Genomic DNA, 16457 nt, shown 5'->3' with positions numbered 1-16457 from the left:
AGAAATATTGTATAATTCAACAACTTTCTTTGATACTGACAAGACTGCAGTCACTTTGGGGACATCTTAATTAAAATAATGAGAAGTTGTAATAGCAATTACAACAAAAATTAGGGGATAAATTTTGAATGTCATCTTTTCCTTAAGTGATTTTAATGTACAGCAGTGGCAGCAACAGTGTAATTTTCCTCACACATACAAATGTGATTTAGCTGAATATTCAGTGGGGCTGCCCAGCAGATAATTAACTCCATGTCTAATAGTCTTATGACCTGTGCACTGAAGCAGTTGGTGATAGTGACAATTGTTCATAATTATACTTTCAGTTCTAAGGTGGCACTTTTTTTTAACAGGAAACATATAGCAAGCATGTCTGTCCTACAGACTGGATCTAGTGTAAAGACACTTAGCTAGTTTTTAGGTAAGACACTTGAACCACTACAGCTGAAGCTAAAGAAAACTTTGTGCAAGCTAATCCACACTGCTTTTCAGAGCAGAAACTTAGCCTTTAAAAGAAAGTCTTGGTTTGCTCCAACCTAACTCTCCAACCTAAACCTCTTCTGATGAGAGCAAAACCTAATACTCCTTATTTTTCTTCTGTTTTTTAGAAATGATATTTGCAATAATAGTTCAGTTAAAATATAAAAAACTCTTTTTTTCTTAAAAATAGGATGATAAAATAAGAATGCATTCACCTCATCAAATGTCATCATACTATGACAACTGCTTTGAGGACTACTGCTTTCAAAATGATCGATCATAAAAATAAACATTTTCCTTGAAAATGTAAGAAATAAATAAAATTATGCACTTTATTCCTGAGTTTTGTGGAATGAGGGTTTTTTCTTTCTCCAATTAAAGGAATTTCCTAATTTAATTTTGTGAAATATTTCAATGAGCTCCATTCCACATTAAAAAAAAGGAAGAAAGAAAAAAGTAAAAAAAAAGAAATGGCAGATTTGATTTCATTTTCATAAACTCACTTTAGGGTTGTTAAAATCTTTCTGAATAACCAAACTGCAAGAGATTCTTATTTAATTGTAAACATATAGTTCTTCAGTACACATTATTTCCTTTTCAGATTTGTTACCTGAATCGTTAATAATATTTTACAAGCTCAAGAGATAAAGTGCACAGCTCATATGCACAAGTTGTCATTCTTCCCTGGTTGTAGCTAAAAAACAACATTTTGTTTCATTCAAAACCTTTCAGACCTTCTTACTTTATGCTATCTGCTTAATAATCATTTTAAAAATTAAAACAGACAGAAAATGAGAGTGAATTTAAAACAGTATTTATCAACACAATTGCCCAGAGGCACTATAAAGCCATAAAGAGCACGGATATGAACTACAAGGAAAACTTGCATATGTACGAACATGAATGGTTTATCCAATTATTCATCGATGTGACAGAATAATCTTTGAAGTATATGTCATAACCTATTTATTTTTATTTTTATCCAATTACAAACTGTTCAGTAAGTTTATATAGATTTATGATCAACTCCATTATATTTCAAATACATCAAATGAACATTTTGAGATTGCTGTGTTAAGATTAATAAACTGTGTTAGTATAATCCCTTAAAGATGGTATTTTGTTAATAAAATGAAAACAAAAGCCTAGGAACAAAACCTACAGCCTATATCAATCAAAATGAAATTTCATGTCAACAGAAATTTTAATTCTATGACTTACATACGATTTGCCACTTTTAATAAAACCATAAAATAACCTTCTTCAAAACTAAAGTGGAATCTCAGTGCCATCTTGGTCAGAATGTATACTGAATACAGGATTTAATCCATGAAGAATAAATATTAAACAAATAAGGCAATGAAATCTAAGTCAAAAATTTGGAAATCAAGATACATATCCATTACAGTTTCACCAGGGACAGATAATAAGTATTTCTGTAAAAGCCTAACAATGCATTTATCACTAACCTATCTGTATTTTAACATTCGAATTAAGTACAGAAGTTTACAAATCATGTAACGTAATGTAATATCATTCTATTTTTTTTCTGGAAAATATTAGCAAGGCTTACTTTTTCTGTTAATGGTATTAGCTGATTTGGGACAGTTATTTTTTGGTTTTAAGTTAGATCATTTCACAGTTTTCACTTGGGTTTACATTTAATATCATTATTTTAAAATTTTAAAAAATTCTAATATGTAGCCATTCGTTTAAGGATTACTAAATTAAAGCTTTCTTTAGAGATTCTGCTCTCAAAATAATATAGTTATACACACACACATATATATATGTGCATACACACACACACACACCCCAAATAGTCTTTCTGATGAAAAGTAAAGCACCCAAAAGTGCAAAAAACACAGCTGCATGTACCCTTACAAAGTTATTTTCTCAGGGATGTTCCAGCTTCCAAATTTGTCAGCAGTAGGAACACTGGCTGGAAAAATACCACTTTAGCACAACTACACTATTTATTTTAAAAAACTGATTTTTTTCAAGCTATCTTTAAAACTGTATCATTTATCATATATGGAGGCCTGTTAAACTCACCAGTACACTTTTCACTTGGCTGCACTACTAGACTGATGCAACTAAACTGCTTCCAGGATTTGAGTGTTTTCATACAGCACTATGTTAGGAGCCTGTACTAGGTCATTTTGCACTTAATTAGAGCACCTGATGTCTTGCGTACTTATACAATGAACTTAAAAATTAAAATACTATAATCAGATCAATATGGCTAAAATTTAGACTTCAGAGATTCTTTTTAGGATTACAAAAGCACGCCTTTTACCAAAAATGTCTAAAAGCTATAGTGGTGGCACAGCTGACGTATTTGGTGGCCCTGTGATGCATTTTCACAGCCAGCTGGACTTTGTGAGTCCAGCTGGGATGCAGGAAGTTCCTGTTCCTGGCCATCAGCAGTTGCCGATAGATAATCTCTCTCCAACTGCACTTTCCTTTGACAGATACAGATGCTAGAAGAAAGGTAAAGCTGAAGCTAACTCATACTGTTGGACTTGAAAAAGTAGAAAAACAGAATGGATGAGAACTTGTTTAGAAATAAGCACCAGATTTTCATTAAACTATTTGCATTAAATTTCACAAATGAATCTGCACAAAAATTAAATAAGTGTTCACTAGATTTTGAAACAAAAAAATTAAATATTTATTTAGGAAATAATTTGGAAAAACATCTATGTTACACAAATGCTAACTGTATTATTCAAAATAATTATGTTAACTTTGAGTGCCTAAACACAGGAACACTTAAATCCTATACTCTGTAACTCCTATTTCATATTGTAAGTTTACGCATGCTATTCAAATAAAGAAAAGATGGAAGATGATAGAACAAATCATTGTATCTTACCTGGACACTGGATAAAAGACCACTCATAGTTTTTCTCTTTTGGACAAAGACTAGCATCAAGCACCATTTCACCGGAGTGCATGCCAACAGGCTTCATTGGTCCTCTTGATGATCCTTCCAAGCATTGTCCTTTCCCGGTATTACTGGGATCGTTACACCATCCACATCCAGGCTGTTCCAAACATTGTCCACAGGTCCTCAGTCCAGAGCAGTTTTGAGCTTTATTACATAAAATGAAATATTAATGCAAGTACTGGGTTTTTTTTAATAAGATGCTAGGATTTTATAGCAGTTGAGGAAGAAATTATTTACACAAAATTATTTTAGCTATTTTCTGGTATAAATTCAAAAATTTCAATAATATTGTAGTAAGAATATCTCCATGTTTACTTTAAAAAGTTATATTTTTTCTAAGACAGATAGCAAAACATGAACAGGTTATACTATAAGGCAACAAAGATTTCAGATAATCTAGGATAATGAAGCAGAGAAGCACTATTACACATTCTCATCAAATACCATTACACAATATATATTTCATGTTTACATATTTATACCTTATGTGATGCATATATTTACATACATATAATTTTACTCAGGTAAACAGTCTTTCCAATAGGAATACTCCAGAATTCAACATTCGGTCAATAATCCAAATAAGAAGAGAGGAAAAAATTGTGACAGTTCAAATTCAAACCCAAAAATGTATTTGGCATGAGGTATTCTACAATGACCCTGATATTTTGAGTATTCATCTACAGACCTAACTCATTCTTGTGAAATATAACTTTTGAAACAAGCCAGCATACTGTATAACTTCACAAAAAAGGATTGTTAAACTACAAATCATAATTCAATCCCATTTTAATGAAACTGTCTTGAGTCTCTTGTCTGTTACAGTAAGTCAGCTTTTATTTACTTGCATACTAAAACCAAATATCTAACTATTTTCTACTGTACCCTTTTTATTAAAATAATTTAATTTCTCACAAAAATGGTCCAACTCATATTTGAACAAATCTGTTCAGAACCAATTAAAATTCATATTCTGAAGTTACTGGTATGTCCTAATAATAATGAACTACTGATTTCACGTATTTAGGAGTATCATTAAGAATTCACAGGTTTATCTGAGCTTTTTCTGCTACACCTTACATCTTTAAAAAATTAAATGGTATAACACAATCAAACGACCATCAGAATCATCTGAGCATTGATCAAAATAGGCCATTGTTTCTTCTTACATTAACTTTGCATAAACTTAAAAAATATATTTTAAAAGTACACATGAACTTCTGGAAGATCCTACCGGGAAGCCAGAACTAGTTGAAGAAGTTTCTTTATAAAATGTTTTAAAATTTTCTTGTGGAAGACACTCAAAGAAATACTACATTGTGATAATTAAAACCTTTAAAATATCTTGCAGAGCTCTACATGTAGAGCTAGAACAGCATGATGATTCATTTCTTTTATATTCCTTTCTTCCCATTAAAAACATAATTCTCAGGCAAATACTAGGAAAAAGATGAAGTTAAACATGAAGCACATTTTAGTCCATGTTGATTCATAAGACTTGAAAAGGAAGCCTTTACTGCCTTGTGAGTTAGTTTGTGTATGCACACACACACCCCCCATACTAAAAACAATGACACTTTCATTGCAAGTACTTGGCTAGTTATGTACAGATGATCTTACGTAAAATGCTTTTTATAGGAAAAGTAACAATTAGAAGTAAATTATGTAAGAGAACATACAATTTGCACAATGAACAGATGGCCAATATTCAATTACAGATAATATAAAAAGTTTTCCTAATAACTTCAACTCTGCATTAAAATGATTTTAGAGGAAAAAGGATTATGTTTTCCATTATAAAAAAGACCCAGAAAAGGTAATCCATAAAAATTGTTATTTTTGATGCCTATGCAGAATGAGTCAATTAGCAAAGCCTGATCACTCTTACACGTGTCTCAGAGAATGAACATGAAATTGTGCAGTCCATAAGCAAAACATATCTATCTAGCAATAATACAAAACCAAACAACATTATACTTGGACATCCATAAAGGTTGAATCTTGCTCAGTTAATGAAGTCATTTTAACATTTTTAAAATCTTCAACAAAAATTTCTTAACAACAGAAAAAAATTGTAAGTAATGACAATTGTCACAGAATTTTTATATAAATTTTGAAAAAACGTATAGGAAAAAAGATATGAAATATAACTGAATAAATCACTATGTGGACGTTTCAGAGGCATTTTTCTCTGGAAAAATCAAAAGGAAAAGAAATTAAGAACTAACAGATAAGGAACTTCAGGTCTACATTAGGCTGAATGATCTCATGTGAACTAATTTTAAATCAAATTATATATGTGTTTAGGATCCTCAGAATGACAAATTGTGAAATTACACAGTCCTGCTAGTAAACACAAGATTGCATAGTTCCTGTTAAGAACTTAAGCTAGAGTTTTAAAAGTTGTTAAATACCAATTACTCCAAAAAATGACAGAACTTTCAGGAAGAACGCTAGACTTAAATAGGCTCTTAAAAAGGATATTTTGTGTAATCAGCGAGCCTTGGTTTGGAGACAAGGGTCTAATCACAAGAAGGTGCAATCTGAACACTAGGAAACATAAGCATGAATATAAACAGTCAAAAAAGAAGAAGAATTTACAAAACAAACGACAATGAAGAGCAAACATTTAACTACATACATATATGTGTATGTGCATGCGCGCACACGTGTGTGTATGCGTACACAGACAGATATAAAGAGAGAAGAAAAATAAGGTTACTAAAAAATAAGAACAGAGTAAAGACAATTTATGGAACTAATTTAACACTTCGTAAATCATGGAGTAAAAGACAGATTATTAGACTAGAGGCACTTATGCTGAAGTCAAATATGTGGTCATGACTCCAGCTTGGCAATTTTATATTTACTGCTGCAGCATCTTATTTTGGTTATCAAACTTTAACTTCTGCTTGTTGTAGCATAACTGTACACACCGTCACTTCCTAAACCAGCTTTCTTCCAATGACTCAATGTAAAAAAACATTGCTTATTACAAGTGGCTTACCTAACCCACAGCTCATCCTGAAAAAACTGAGCTCAAGTGTGACAGCATATCAGATATATCCCTGGCAGAAGCTGCACTGATGAGCAGGGAAAACAAGGACGGTAACTTCTTAACGTGGCTCAGCTTCAGCCAGGACACTGTGTCCACCAGTGTTCCCAGCTAGCTGGAGGACTTGGCTCCAGAACAGCAATACTTGAATCCATGTTATAAAGGTTGTGCTAAGCAGAATCGTTTCATTTTTAACTAACGAAATTGGCAACAGAATAAAGCTAGCTATCCTGACCTCAACAATTATTAAAACTGTTTAAAATTAGTAAAAGTAATCAAAGTAAAATATTCCAGTAGTCTGAAGATATGTGCAGATTTCATGAAAACAGGTAGTCGAGAATCAGAATGAGATCTTGAAAGGACTTTAAAAACAAGAAAAGCTCTTGTATCATTAGACATCCAAGGATCCAAATGGGAGGAAACATTTTATAAGGGTCCCAAATGTGGAAAAAGGAAAAAACAAAATGAAGCTCCAGTGTTCTTGGAAATCAAATCCAAACAACCACGTGACACAGACCAGTAGGAAATCAGGCCTTACAGTTCGGAAGCTCAGTGATACAGATTTTGGTTTTTCAATACAATAGCAGAGTAGCAGAAACACAAAGACCCTTCTGTAATAGCTTCCTTCCCGTTTCAGAGATGCAAAGCAGATGATCCAAGCAATTTTCAAGTTGATATTTACAAAGGTAGAAGAAAACAAGTCTGATGTTTCAGTTGCACTGTCGTCATGGAAGAGAAAAGAGAACCAAAGCTGAAAATCCTCACCTATTCTGTGTAGTGGCATTGAGCTACAGAAGTGGAAAGAACTTTCTCCTGAAAATGAGAAGTTATCATTTGCTGAAGAAGGGGACATAGAAGGAGAAACTTTTTTTCCTTGAAATTCTAGAGGTGGTCCAAGATTGTTCTACTGTCAGCAATTCAATATAAAACTGTAATGGATGGAAAACATGGGGAAGATTGAAATGCAACTTTTTGGCAAGTGGGTATTAAAATGACAAAATGTCATCAATACAACAGTGTTCTTTATTTCCCTTCTAAACTGTGAAAATAAATGTAAAGCTCTCATTTTATGTGATATTTTGTCTTTTAAATCATGAATGCCCGTGTGAAGTTTCTTTCTCATTCACAGCAAAACACCCAAATACTAAGATATCAGTCATGATGAAATAAAAAATAGAGATTTTTTTCTTTTTTTAAAGATGTGGTTACATTCAATTCTTCAAATAAGCAGAAGCATTATGCCTTGACAAGAGAATGCACTTAATACCTTTCCACCCCATCAACAATACAGATCAATCTACCTAACACAATTTTTAAGTCATCTAGACTGAAACAATGTCTAAATCACGATTCATTTGGATATTCATTTTCTTGTTTCATATGCAAAATATCTAATGCTTTAAACTCTGAAAAAATCTGTCTATGGACGCTGATTCTTTTTTTCTTTAATTTGCTGGATAGAAAATGGATTTTTATACAAAATTGCCCTTAACATAATACTGAATTGACACACAGCAAATCCCAGTTGGCTTATTTCATATGAAATTGTTACAGACCTGACACAAATGACAAATAAATTAAAAACAATTGTTGTGTTCCCCACAGAAAGAGAATCTGCATAATGTGCAAATAATACACTCACCCAAAAACAGGGTTACAAAGTTCAGGCTGCCATTATGTATCTAATTTTAAAAATCCAAGCATCATTCATGTGGCGTTCTGACAATTTTATCTCTAAATTTTAAATCTTATTATCTTCTGCCACAATTCACTATCAATATCAAATACAAGTTCCACTGGATTGGAGTCATTTACAGGTGGGAAACAAGTCTTTAAGGACAGTAATTTGTGAAAATACTAAGAACCAGTCTTCTGTAGGATGGTATCATACTTATTTTTCTAAATAAACCTTAATTGAGATAAGAATAGAAGACACGAGGCAGCTTGCTTCAGCGTCTACATGGATTTTGATACTGATAAACACTGCAACTGCACGGCACTGAACTTAACAAGGTCTAGTTGCCGTAGAATTGGGGAAAAGTGACATTTGTGAATTGTATGCTGAAAGGCACATTAAGCATTCTTCTCCTAAAGAGTCATTGGACCAGTTTCTGATAAAACATGCTTCCAAAACAGACATTTAGGGAGCATCTTTGCTGCTTGACAAAACAAAAAATCATCTGCCTTTTATTTCAAAAGGAAGAAATAAGCAACCTGACCCAGTGTCATATAGGACAAAAGTTTTCTCCATCTCCTTTCACCTGCCTGATAGTCTAACAGAATTCCTGCCATTCCTGTGCAGAGGGCAAACAATCTGTAAGTGTCAATAATTGGCATTTGCAAATAACAAGCAAGATCATTTGTTTTGCAACTGCATTACAGTATTTTCAAGACTATCACTATTATTAGTATGACATTATTTTATCTTTGCAAGCTAGAAAAATGGACTTCTTTGAATCTTTTGACAAAATACATCAGAATCTTAGAGACTCTAGGAACTCAGCTAATCTTTTCTAATAACTAGATTTCTGACTAGTCTAAGGTCTCTATATTATTACTCTAATTTTATCAGTATTTCTTTTCAGTTCATGGACATCGACTGACATTCTAATACTAGTCATGCAAAGAATCATGGTATTTTTCCATATTTGAAAACCCTAACCACTTTTCACAGTTTTAAAAGATTGAATATGTTCCATCATAAAATAATTATCAGTACTTTACCTGTGTCCACATAATACATACATGGTATTGACTGCTGACATTAGTGGCTATATAAAGTCATCCATTTGAAATCTTCTTTTATCTTTAGTGAATGTGCTGAACCCTATTCATATAAAAGTTCTGAGTGGAAAAAAATTATAATGTGGCATTTTATAGAATAAACATTCATTAAGATACTCACGGGAGCATGTGGCTGTTTGCCATTCCAGACACTGTCCATATGGGAAGGAGATTATATAGGCGTTTGAGTCAACACATCGCTTTGTACTGCTGCACCACATACACTCCATACCATTACTTGTGCAGTTAGAACACGTTGTTCGCAGAGAGCAGGGCTTTTTGCAGGGTCTAGCATTCTGATTGGGACTAACTGGAAAAGAGCCACAAAAAATTGTCATTTCGAACACAAGTTGAATTTTTTTTTTTAAACCATATGTTCTATTAGCAAAATCCTTGCTAAAATGAAAGTGATTCCTTCCTTCATTAGTTCTGAATAATTTAGTTCTGACTTATGGTTCAATATACAAATACAATAATAGAATTTTTATATATATATATAAAAAATAGTAATTATATAAATTACTAAGTAACACTTTGCATGAGGCATCCTGAGTCATACTAGAGCTCTAAAAGACCCCATTTAAAAGTGATCATAGCAATTTTACTTATACACTGAGACAGTAATATTATTACTATTCAGTGCCTGGTAATGCCAGTTTAGTTCCTTGCACACATATGACATAAAACATGTCTCAAACTTCCATGATCGGTAATCTATAAAGTTCTGGTCTATTGTTCTTGTTAGTTTAATACTGTATAAGCAACAAATACTTTATTTCTGACTTATTTATCCCTTAGAATTTTGCCCTATAGTATACATAAGAAAGTCACTGGAATGTAAAAGGATAGTAACAAAACACTATTCAACATACACAAGATTTTTTATGCAGATCACATTCACACTTAGGTTAGCAATGTGTGTTATCTTGAATAGTTATAACACACAAAAACTTCCATGCCCTACTCTTGAATTTCTCTTCAATTTCAAATAAAAACGTGAAGTGTACAAAAACAAGAGTATAGTAATTCTTAGCCACGAACACAAAAGCATACACAGCACTATTTTCACTACAGAAGGGCCTGGCAGTACATTGGGATTAAGCCCTCAGATCTACTGCTATGTTTTTGCATATTATTGATTCACATTCAAAACCAGCCAAGTTCTCAAGACACACATCATCTTTGCTAATATTCCAAATCTCTTAACAAGGGCTTTTCCTGGACTTGATCCACTTTGCATATATTCAGGCTGTATTTTATTATTAATAAAAAATACCAAGAAAAAAACTAATAAAAATTGGTTGAACTACGTAGTACTCTCATATGCCAGAAGCACTTCAGCTTCTGCAGTCTCTGAAACAGCTCAAGAACACACACACAGACACAAGTAGCAGATGCATATAATGTTGATGTAACTGGAAAATAATGCATTATAAAAATGTGTCGTTTATGTTCCACCTAGTCTATTCTTAACATTTTGAGATCTGTCTTACATTGTGGCTGTATCCTTTACCCTCCTGAGAAACATCTGATAAATGAATACATGTATTAGCTTAACAGCACTGTGAAAGATGAAATTAAAAAGAAATACAGATGGCAGTAACAACAATTGTACAATATTTACTTTGCGATCACATTACTATTTGGAATTATTTATAAGAAAATAAAGGGTTGATAAGAGTATGCTTTAGCATTCCGACTGAATTTCACAGCAAAAACATCAGATTGACAGGCAGTGGTCTCAACACAAGCATAGCAACATAACTGTTTTCCAGATTTGCATAGACAATGGAGAAAATTTTAAGGGGAAATGTAAAGAACTTCATGTGGTCAGCCTCACAGCTATGAGGAGTATTGTGAGACAGTTAGAACATGAAAATGATATTTTGAAAATATAAAACATTATGACAGAGGCGTAGCATCGTGGGTTGATTAGAGATGAGATTTAATTTTTATAAGCAAATGAAATAAGGCAGATAAAAAGAGAATAGGCTGTAAGAAACCCTGAGAAGGCAAGGTTTTAAAAAATTCTTTAAAATAATAATAATAATCAGATGTACTTTGTATTTGCGATCTGGACAATGAGCAACCCCTTTAAAAGCTCTAGCAGCACACTTTGGTGATCCAACAGATAATGGAGCTTAAACGGACCCCTAGTGAGCCCATATACAATATCAGGTAGGTCTGACAGCACTAGAATTGGGCTCCCAATTGCACAGCATATTTAGCGTAGTATGCAGGGCTACTCATAGTGCCCCTGAGTGACTGCTGCTCTAGCAGCCGTCACTGGTTACCAGCTCATAACTCAGGGGCTCTCAAAAGGGGCACCTGCTGCTGGGCTGTTCAAAGGACTCACTCTTTATCAAGAATGACAGTCCTCCGCGAATTTGGGTGGATTTCTTGATATTTTTTTTTCCTCCTCTTCTGATGAGGAAAGCTATCACTGATATCTATCTGCAGATTAGCATAACATCACAGTGTATTGTTACTGATTGTATTACATAATTGAGTTTTTCCTCCTGTTTATAAAAGTAAGGGTAAAAAAGATCAAGCTTTTACAGCACTTTTTAGGTAGATATTAGTAATATTTTTCCATCTCTTAGTCCCCTTTAGATATGACTTTGAACACTATTTCACTATTTCCAGGAAAATATCACTATAAAACCTCACATAAGGGTGTGTGCTTATATACATATATACACACACACACACACACACGTATATGTATGCACATACATAATTATATGTGTATTTATGTATGAATATACATAAATACATATGCATATATAAAAATATTACTCAGCATCTTAGCACACATATAGAACTTTTACTTCTGAAAGCACTTTTCAATTTTTGTGTGTTTAATAATTATATAACTATTATCAGCTCCATTTGGGGGATAAGGAAGACAATTTAAGGTCATCAAGTTAGTTGCCAAAGACCACTAGTAGCAACTTAAGATTTATTCTACACAGAGTCATGTTTAAGCCCTGTCTCAAGTCACCAGACCACATAACTTTCTTATCACATTAGTTTAAAACAAAATTACTTGTACCTTCATAATTCTAGTCTGAAAATGGAAAGAAAAACTCCCCCTAATTCAAGGAATATTTCAAGTAAGTACATAACAGAAGCTTAGAGTAAGCGTAGTGTCAAGCAAGACTCCAGCAATTCCACGGAACAGTCTGTACTCTCATGTACTCTTCAACACCATTTACTTAAACTGTCAATGAATGAGCAGTCCTGAGATAATGGGAAAACCTGCATGATTACCATTAGTTGTGCACAGACTTTTGTCATGTTGGAATGTTGTGAGTCAGACAAAATGATGAAGTGCAATCTATTTAATCTTCAATGATATTTTCACAGAAAGTGAAGTTGCACAATTTTGCTGTGTTTATTAACCCAAATCTGCCCCTGAGATACAAACTGCAAATTACACCATAGATGGGATAGCTGCATTGCACAGACGCTTTGGTGCAACTGAGTATAACCATTTTTATATCTTATGATGTGATGAAATTCAGCCTCTAATTTTCAGCATCCCTCCTTCAACGTAAGAACAGTACAGCTAAAAGGCAGCACAATAAGATTCTCAGCTTTCAGACACAGAACTTTGGGTAGACACTAGTGGACCATCTTACTGAAGGATGCCAGTTAGTCACCTCTTTTCCACTTTCTTGGCAAAGTACTGAAAAGTATCAAATCAGTATTTGCCAAAGTAATCTTTACACACAAACGAGTCAAAAAGATGGAAAGAGTTTTGGTTTTGTCAGTCTTGTAGATCATTAAAACGTCCACTAACGTTCAGTGAGATTCAGAAAGACAACTCATTTTTGCAGCATCAGCCTTGTGAACATCTCCATGGAATCTTTCATGCTGGAGTCACTGTTGTCACTGACAACTACTCACTTCGAACCACAAGACTTCTGGTATAACGCAGACTAAGCCATGTAAGCTAGTTCATAAATAAATATTTCCTGCTTTAAGAATAGTATTGGTTTTCTAGATTAAAGTTTCATATTTTTCAAGAAATAAAGCAAGACTTTTTTTCTAATTTTTTTTAATCCAAATCGTACAAAATCCCTTTTAGCCAAATGAAAATTCAAACAGCTGCATAATCACAATAGTAACAATAAGTGACTAAGAAAGATTGCTTACCAACAGGTTTTTCACAGACAAGACCATCTGCCATTGCAGTACATGGATTCGCTTTCAGACCTGCCACCTCTGCCCTTTCCAGGTATGCACAGAAGCCAGAGTCATTTGGCTCTCCAGGAAGCCACTGCAGAGTTGTATTTGTAAAAGGAGACATGTCATCCCATCCCCAGTATGAGATGTTGATCTTGCGTAAACCTACCCAAGGTGAAATTTTCTATGAAACAGAACAAAACAAACATAAGACAATTAATTAAATGCCTTTTTTTTCAGTTAAAACATTTCAAAGAATAGCCCTAAAGCAACAGCTTCACTTTTTGAGAGAATTAGCAATGCTTTCCCCTTATCTCATCATTTATTGTCCATATAGTTTTTATCTTAATTTTTCTGTCTTGCTGAAAACTAACAAAACACAATATGCTTCTACTCTATTAAAAATAGATGTCTCTTTTGTTCAGTTAAAGTCAATCCTGATTAATATTAATTGATAAAGAGCTAGAAACCTGACAGAACACACATAATGAAATTGTGATTTTTCCTGTGGTTGCTGTACAGATCACTAATTGGCCAACACAGGAAACGTAAATACACAAGTTAGCAGCAGCATGTCACAAAAAACAAAGTTCAGAATAAACAGGACAAATATTCCATCCTCTAAAACCTATACGAGCAATACTTATCCACATACGCTGGCAACTCAGCCACTGATGAAACTGTGGCAGATCCACAATTCCAGTGCCAGTAAATATGCACTGGATATACCATTATTTTTGATTTAAAGCTACAAACAACCAGTTTAGCAAATACAAAAAGCATTACTTCTCAAAAAATATCTAGGATGTATCAACAAAACTGCATCGCACAAATTCTCCCATTTTTATCATTTCATCTTATTTTTACAATTACCTACAGAAAAGCAGATTTTGAAGAATAAAGTCCTTTGCCTGTTCCTGAATAAATCTAAATACATTTCTTGCTCCTATCACTGTGGGATCTCAAGGTGCTGAAAAATAACATTTTTCCTACATAATCTCTGTGCATAGGCACTTTTTACTAACCCCAGTTCAAATGTAGAGAAAGGGATATAGAGAGACTATAGTCTGTAATGGGGCAGGGGGAGTATCAGACAGCCAAACACCACAGCTGTTTGTACCATGCAAACGACAGATGATGTTAGCTCCAAAGTAGACATGTTGATCTGCTTGTGAATTAGATGTTCAACTGATCTAATTTACAGCCCAAAGTATTGAGGTCAACCAGCCATAATTAACTAGAGAAGCTGCTGTGGTTCAAGAGAGCCATGAGCTTTTTCACAAGTGAATCAGAAGTCTCTGCCATCACCTCTCAGAAAGATATTTCATCTTTGATCTCACATCTTTGGCCACTCAGGGTTAATCCAGGGCTGATAATTTTCAGAGTCCTCAGTCCTTGGACAGGTTTTATCCAGAAATCTCTAAGAGTGCCAAACTTTGCACCTTAATAATACTCCTTTATTACTTTGATCTAACAAACAGGCAAGTAAGAACAACCCTCTATTACGACCTCTGTTACCATTTAGGAGATGCATTCATATCTCCCATGTTGTATAAAAATCCAGCCCTGATTAGGTCATTTCCAGTATTCATATTCCAGTATTCACAAAACATCATTGTTTGTTTCTTGAATTATAATAAGACATTATACTTTTTAAAATGAATTTATTAGAAATAATGCTGATCTGTTATAATTCATTCAGTAATTGTAAATAGTTTTCATATATTAGTAATGTGTGACTGAAAACATACCAAATAATTATTTATTGAACAGTTGGAATTCAAGTTAGACTGCGCTAGATTTATTGGTTTTATTTTTGTTTTTTACTACATTATTTGCATGGGTTTCAACAGATATCTTAATTACACTTCAGGCAGGTTAGTATTATGATTATTCTTTTTGAAAAAAACAAAACTTGTAAAATTAAGTTTAGAGGTATTTAGTTTAGGAAGAGTGCTGTGTTCCTGCTTGGAATTTTTTTGAGCTGATAATGAACGTAGAAGAAGATATATGCATATATGGAGGGGCATCCTTTTCTGGTCATTGCCAACTATCAGGCTTCCAGAAACAGAGTTCTAGTTTAAATATTTGCAGAAACAAAATGCAATATCCTTATAAATTGTATTAGACAAACATATTTTGGAAGTATTATTTCATCTACATTTGGACACTTTAAACAGCAAATATCTAAAATCAGTGATGTAAAAATTATATGGAACACCATATCTTTTAATTTTTGCCATTTTTATACATGAACAGCATATTTTCCAAAACACTTTAAGAACCATTCCAAGTAAAGGTTTAGAACACCATGTTACATATTGAATGCTGTACATATAAACTCTTTTAAATACATTAATACCTTATTTTTATCATTTTAAATATTTCTTTTATATAAAAGTTATTGCAGCCTAGAAGTTTTAGTTATTGATGATCCTTACAATGGACCTGAATACACCGACACCTTTGTGTAATCGGTCCTGTTTGCCCAGAAAACAGAGAACCTATTCCAGCTACGGTGAAAAGCACGTCAGGCTGATGATGAAAACTGACCAGGCAGTCCTGTTATTTGGAAAAAAATTCTTCTGATCTAGTAGCAGAATGTCTCAGAACCCCTTAACTGATGACAAAGTCATAGGAAGGATCAAGAAAGCCAGAGCAACCTTAGGAGACAAAAGCAGCATCCCTAAGTGAACAGCTTCAACTGGAAGTAACGCACAGCATACAACCGTCATCATCATCTTAATAGCTGCAGTATCTGAACAATTTATAGTCACCAAGTCATATATCTCAAATTCCATATGTACCCTCTTTGGCTCTTTGATAGCATAAAATATCAAAACACAAACCTAAACACTGATTAGCAAGCTATCAAGCACATACTATCAATGCAACGCCCCTGCATGCTCACTTATGCTACTATGGGCTCATGGTTAGGATGCCAAAAACTGATATCCAAAGCATTTTTTTTTAATGTCTGATTAAAATATGGTA

The 16457-nt window shown here is 33.5% G+C and overlaps 1 protein-coding gene across 5 annotated transcripts in view; it reads right to left on the bottom strand.

Annotated features, from left to right (window-relative positions):
- ATRNL1 (attractin like 1) overlaps window positions 1-16457 on the bottom strand; it is a 567608-nt gene that overhangs the window by 411512 nt on the left and 139639 nt on the right. For all 5 annotated transcript variants that reach the window (XM_026096163.2, XM_026096166.2, XM_064514272.1 and 2 more), the window contains exons 17-19: window positions 13434-13647; window positions 9394-9582; window positions 3359-3577 (exon numbers count right to left, since the gene is read on the bottom strand). In XM_026096163.2, coding sequence (XP_025951948.1) covers window positions 3359-3577; window positions 9394-9582; window positions 13434-13647 — 622 coding nt within the window. The remainder of the gene's footprint in view (window positions 1-3358; window positions 3578-9393; window positions 9583-13433; window positions 13648-16457) is intronic.

This window comes from Dromaius novaehollandiae, chromosome 6 (genome assembly GCF_036370855.1).
Source record: "Dromaius novaehollandiae isolate bDroNov1 chromosome 6, bDroNov1.hap1, whole genome shotgun sequence".
Classification (NCBI taxonomy): domain Eukaryota; kingdom Metazoa; phylum Chordata; class Aves; order Casuariiformes; family Dromaiidae; genus Dromaius; species Dromaius novaehollandiae.
This window is presented reverse-complemented; position numbering and strand designations above follow the sequence as displayed.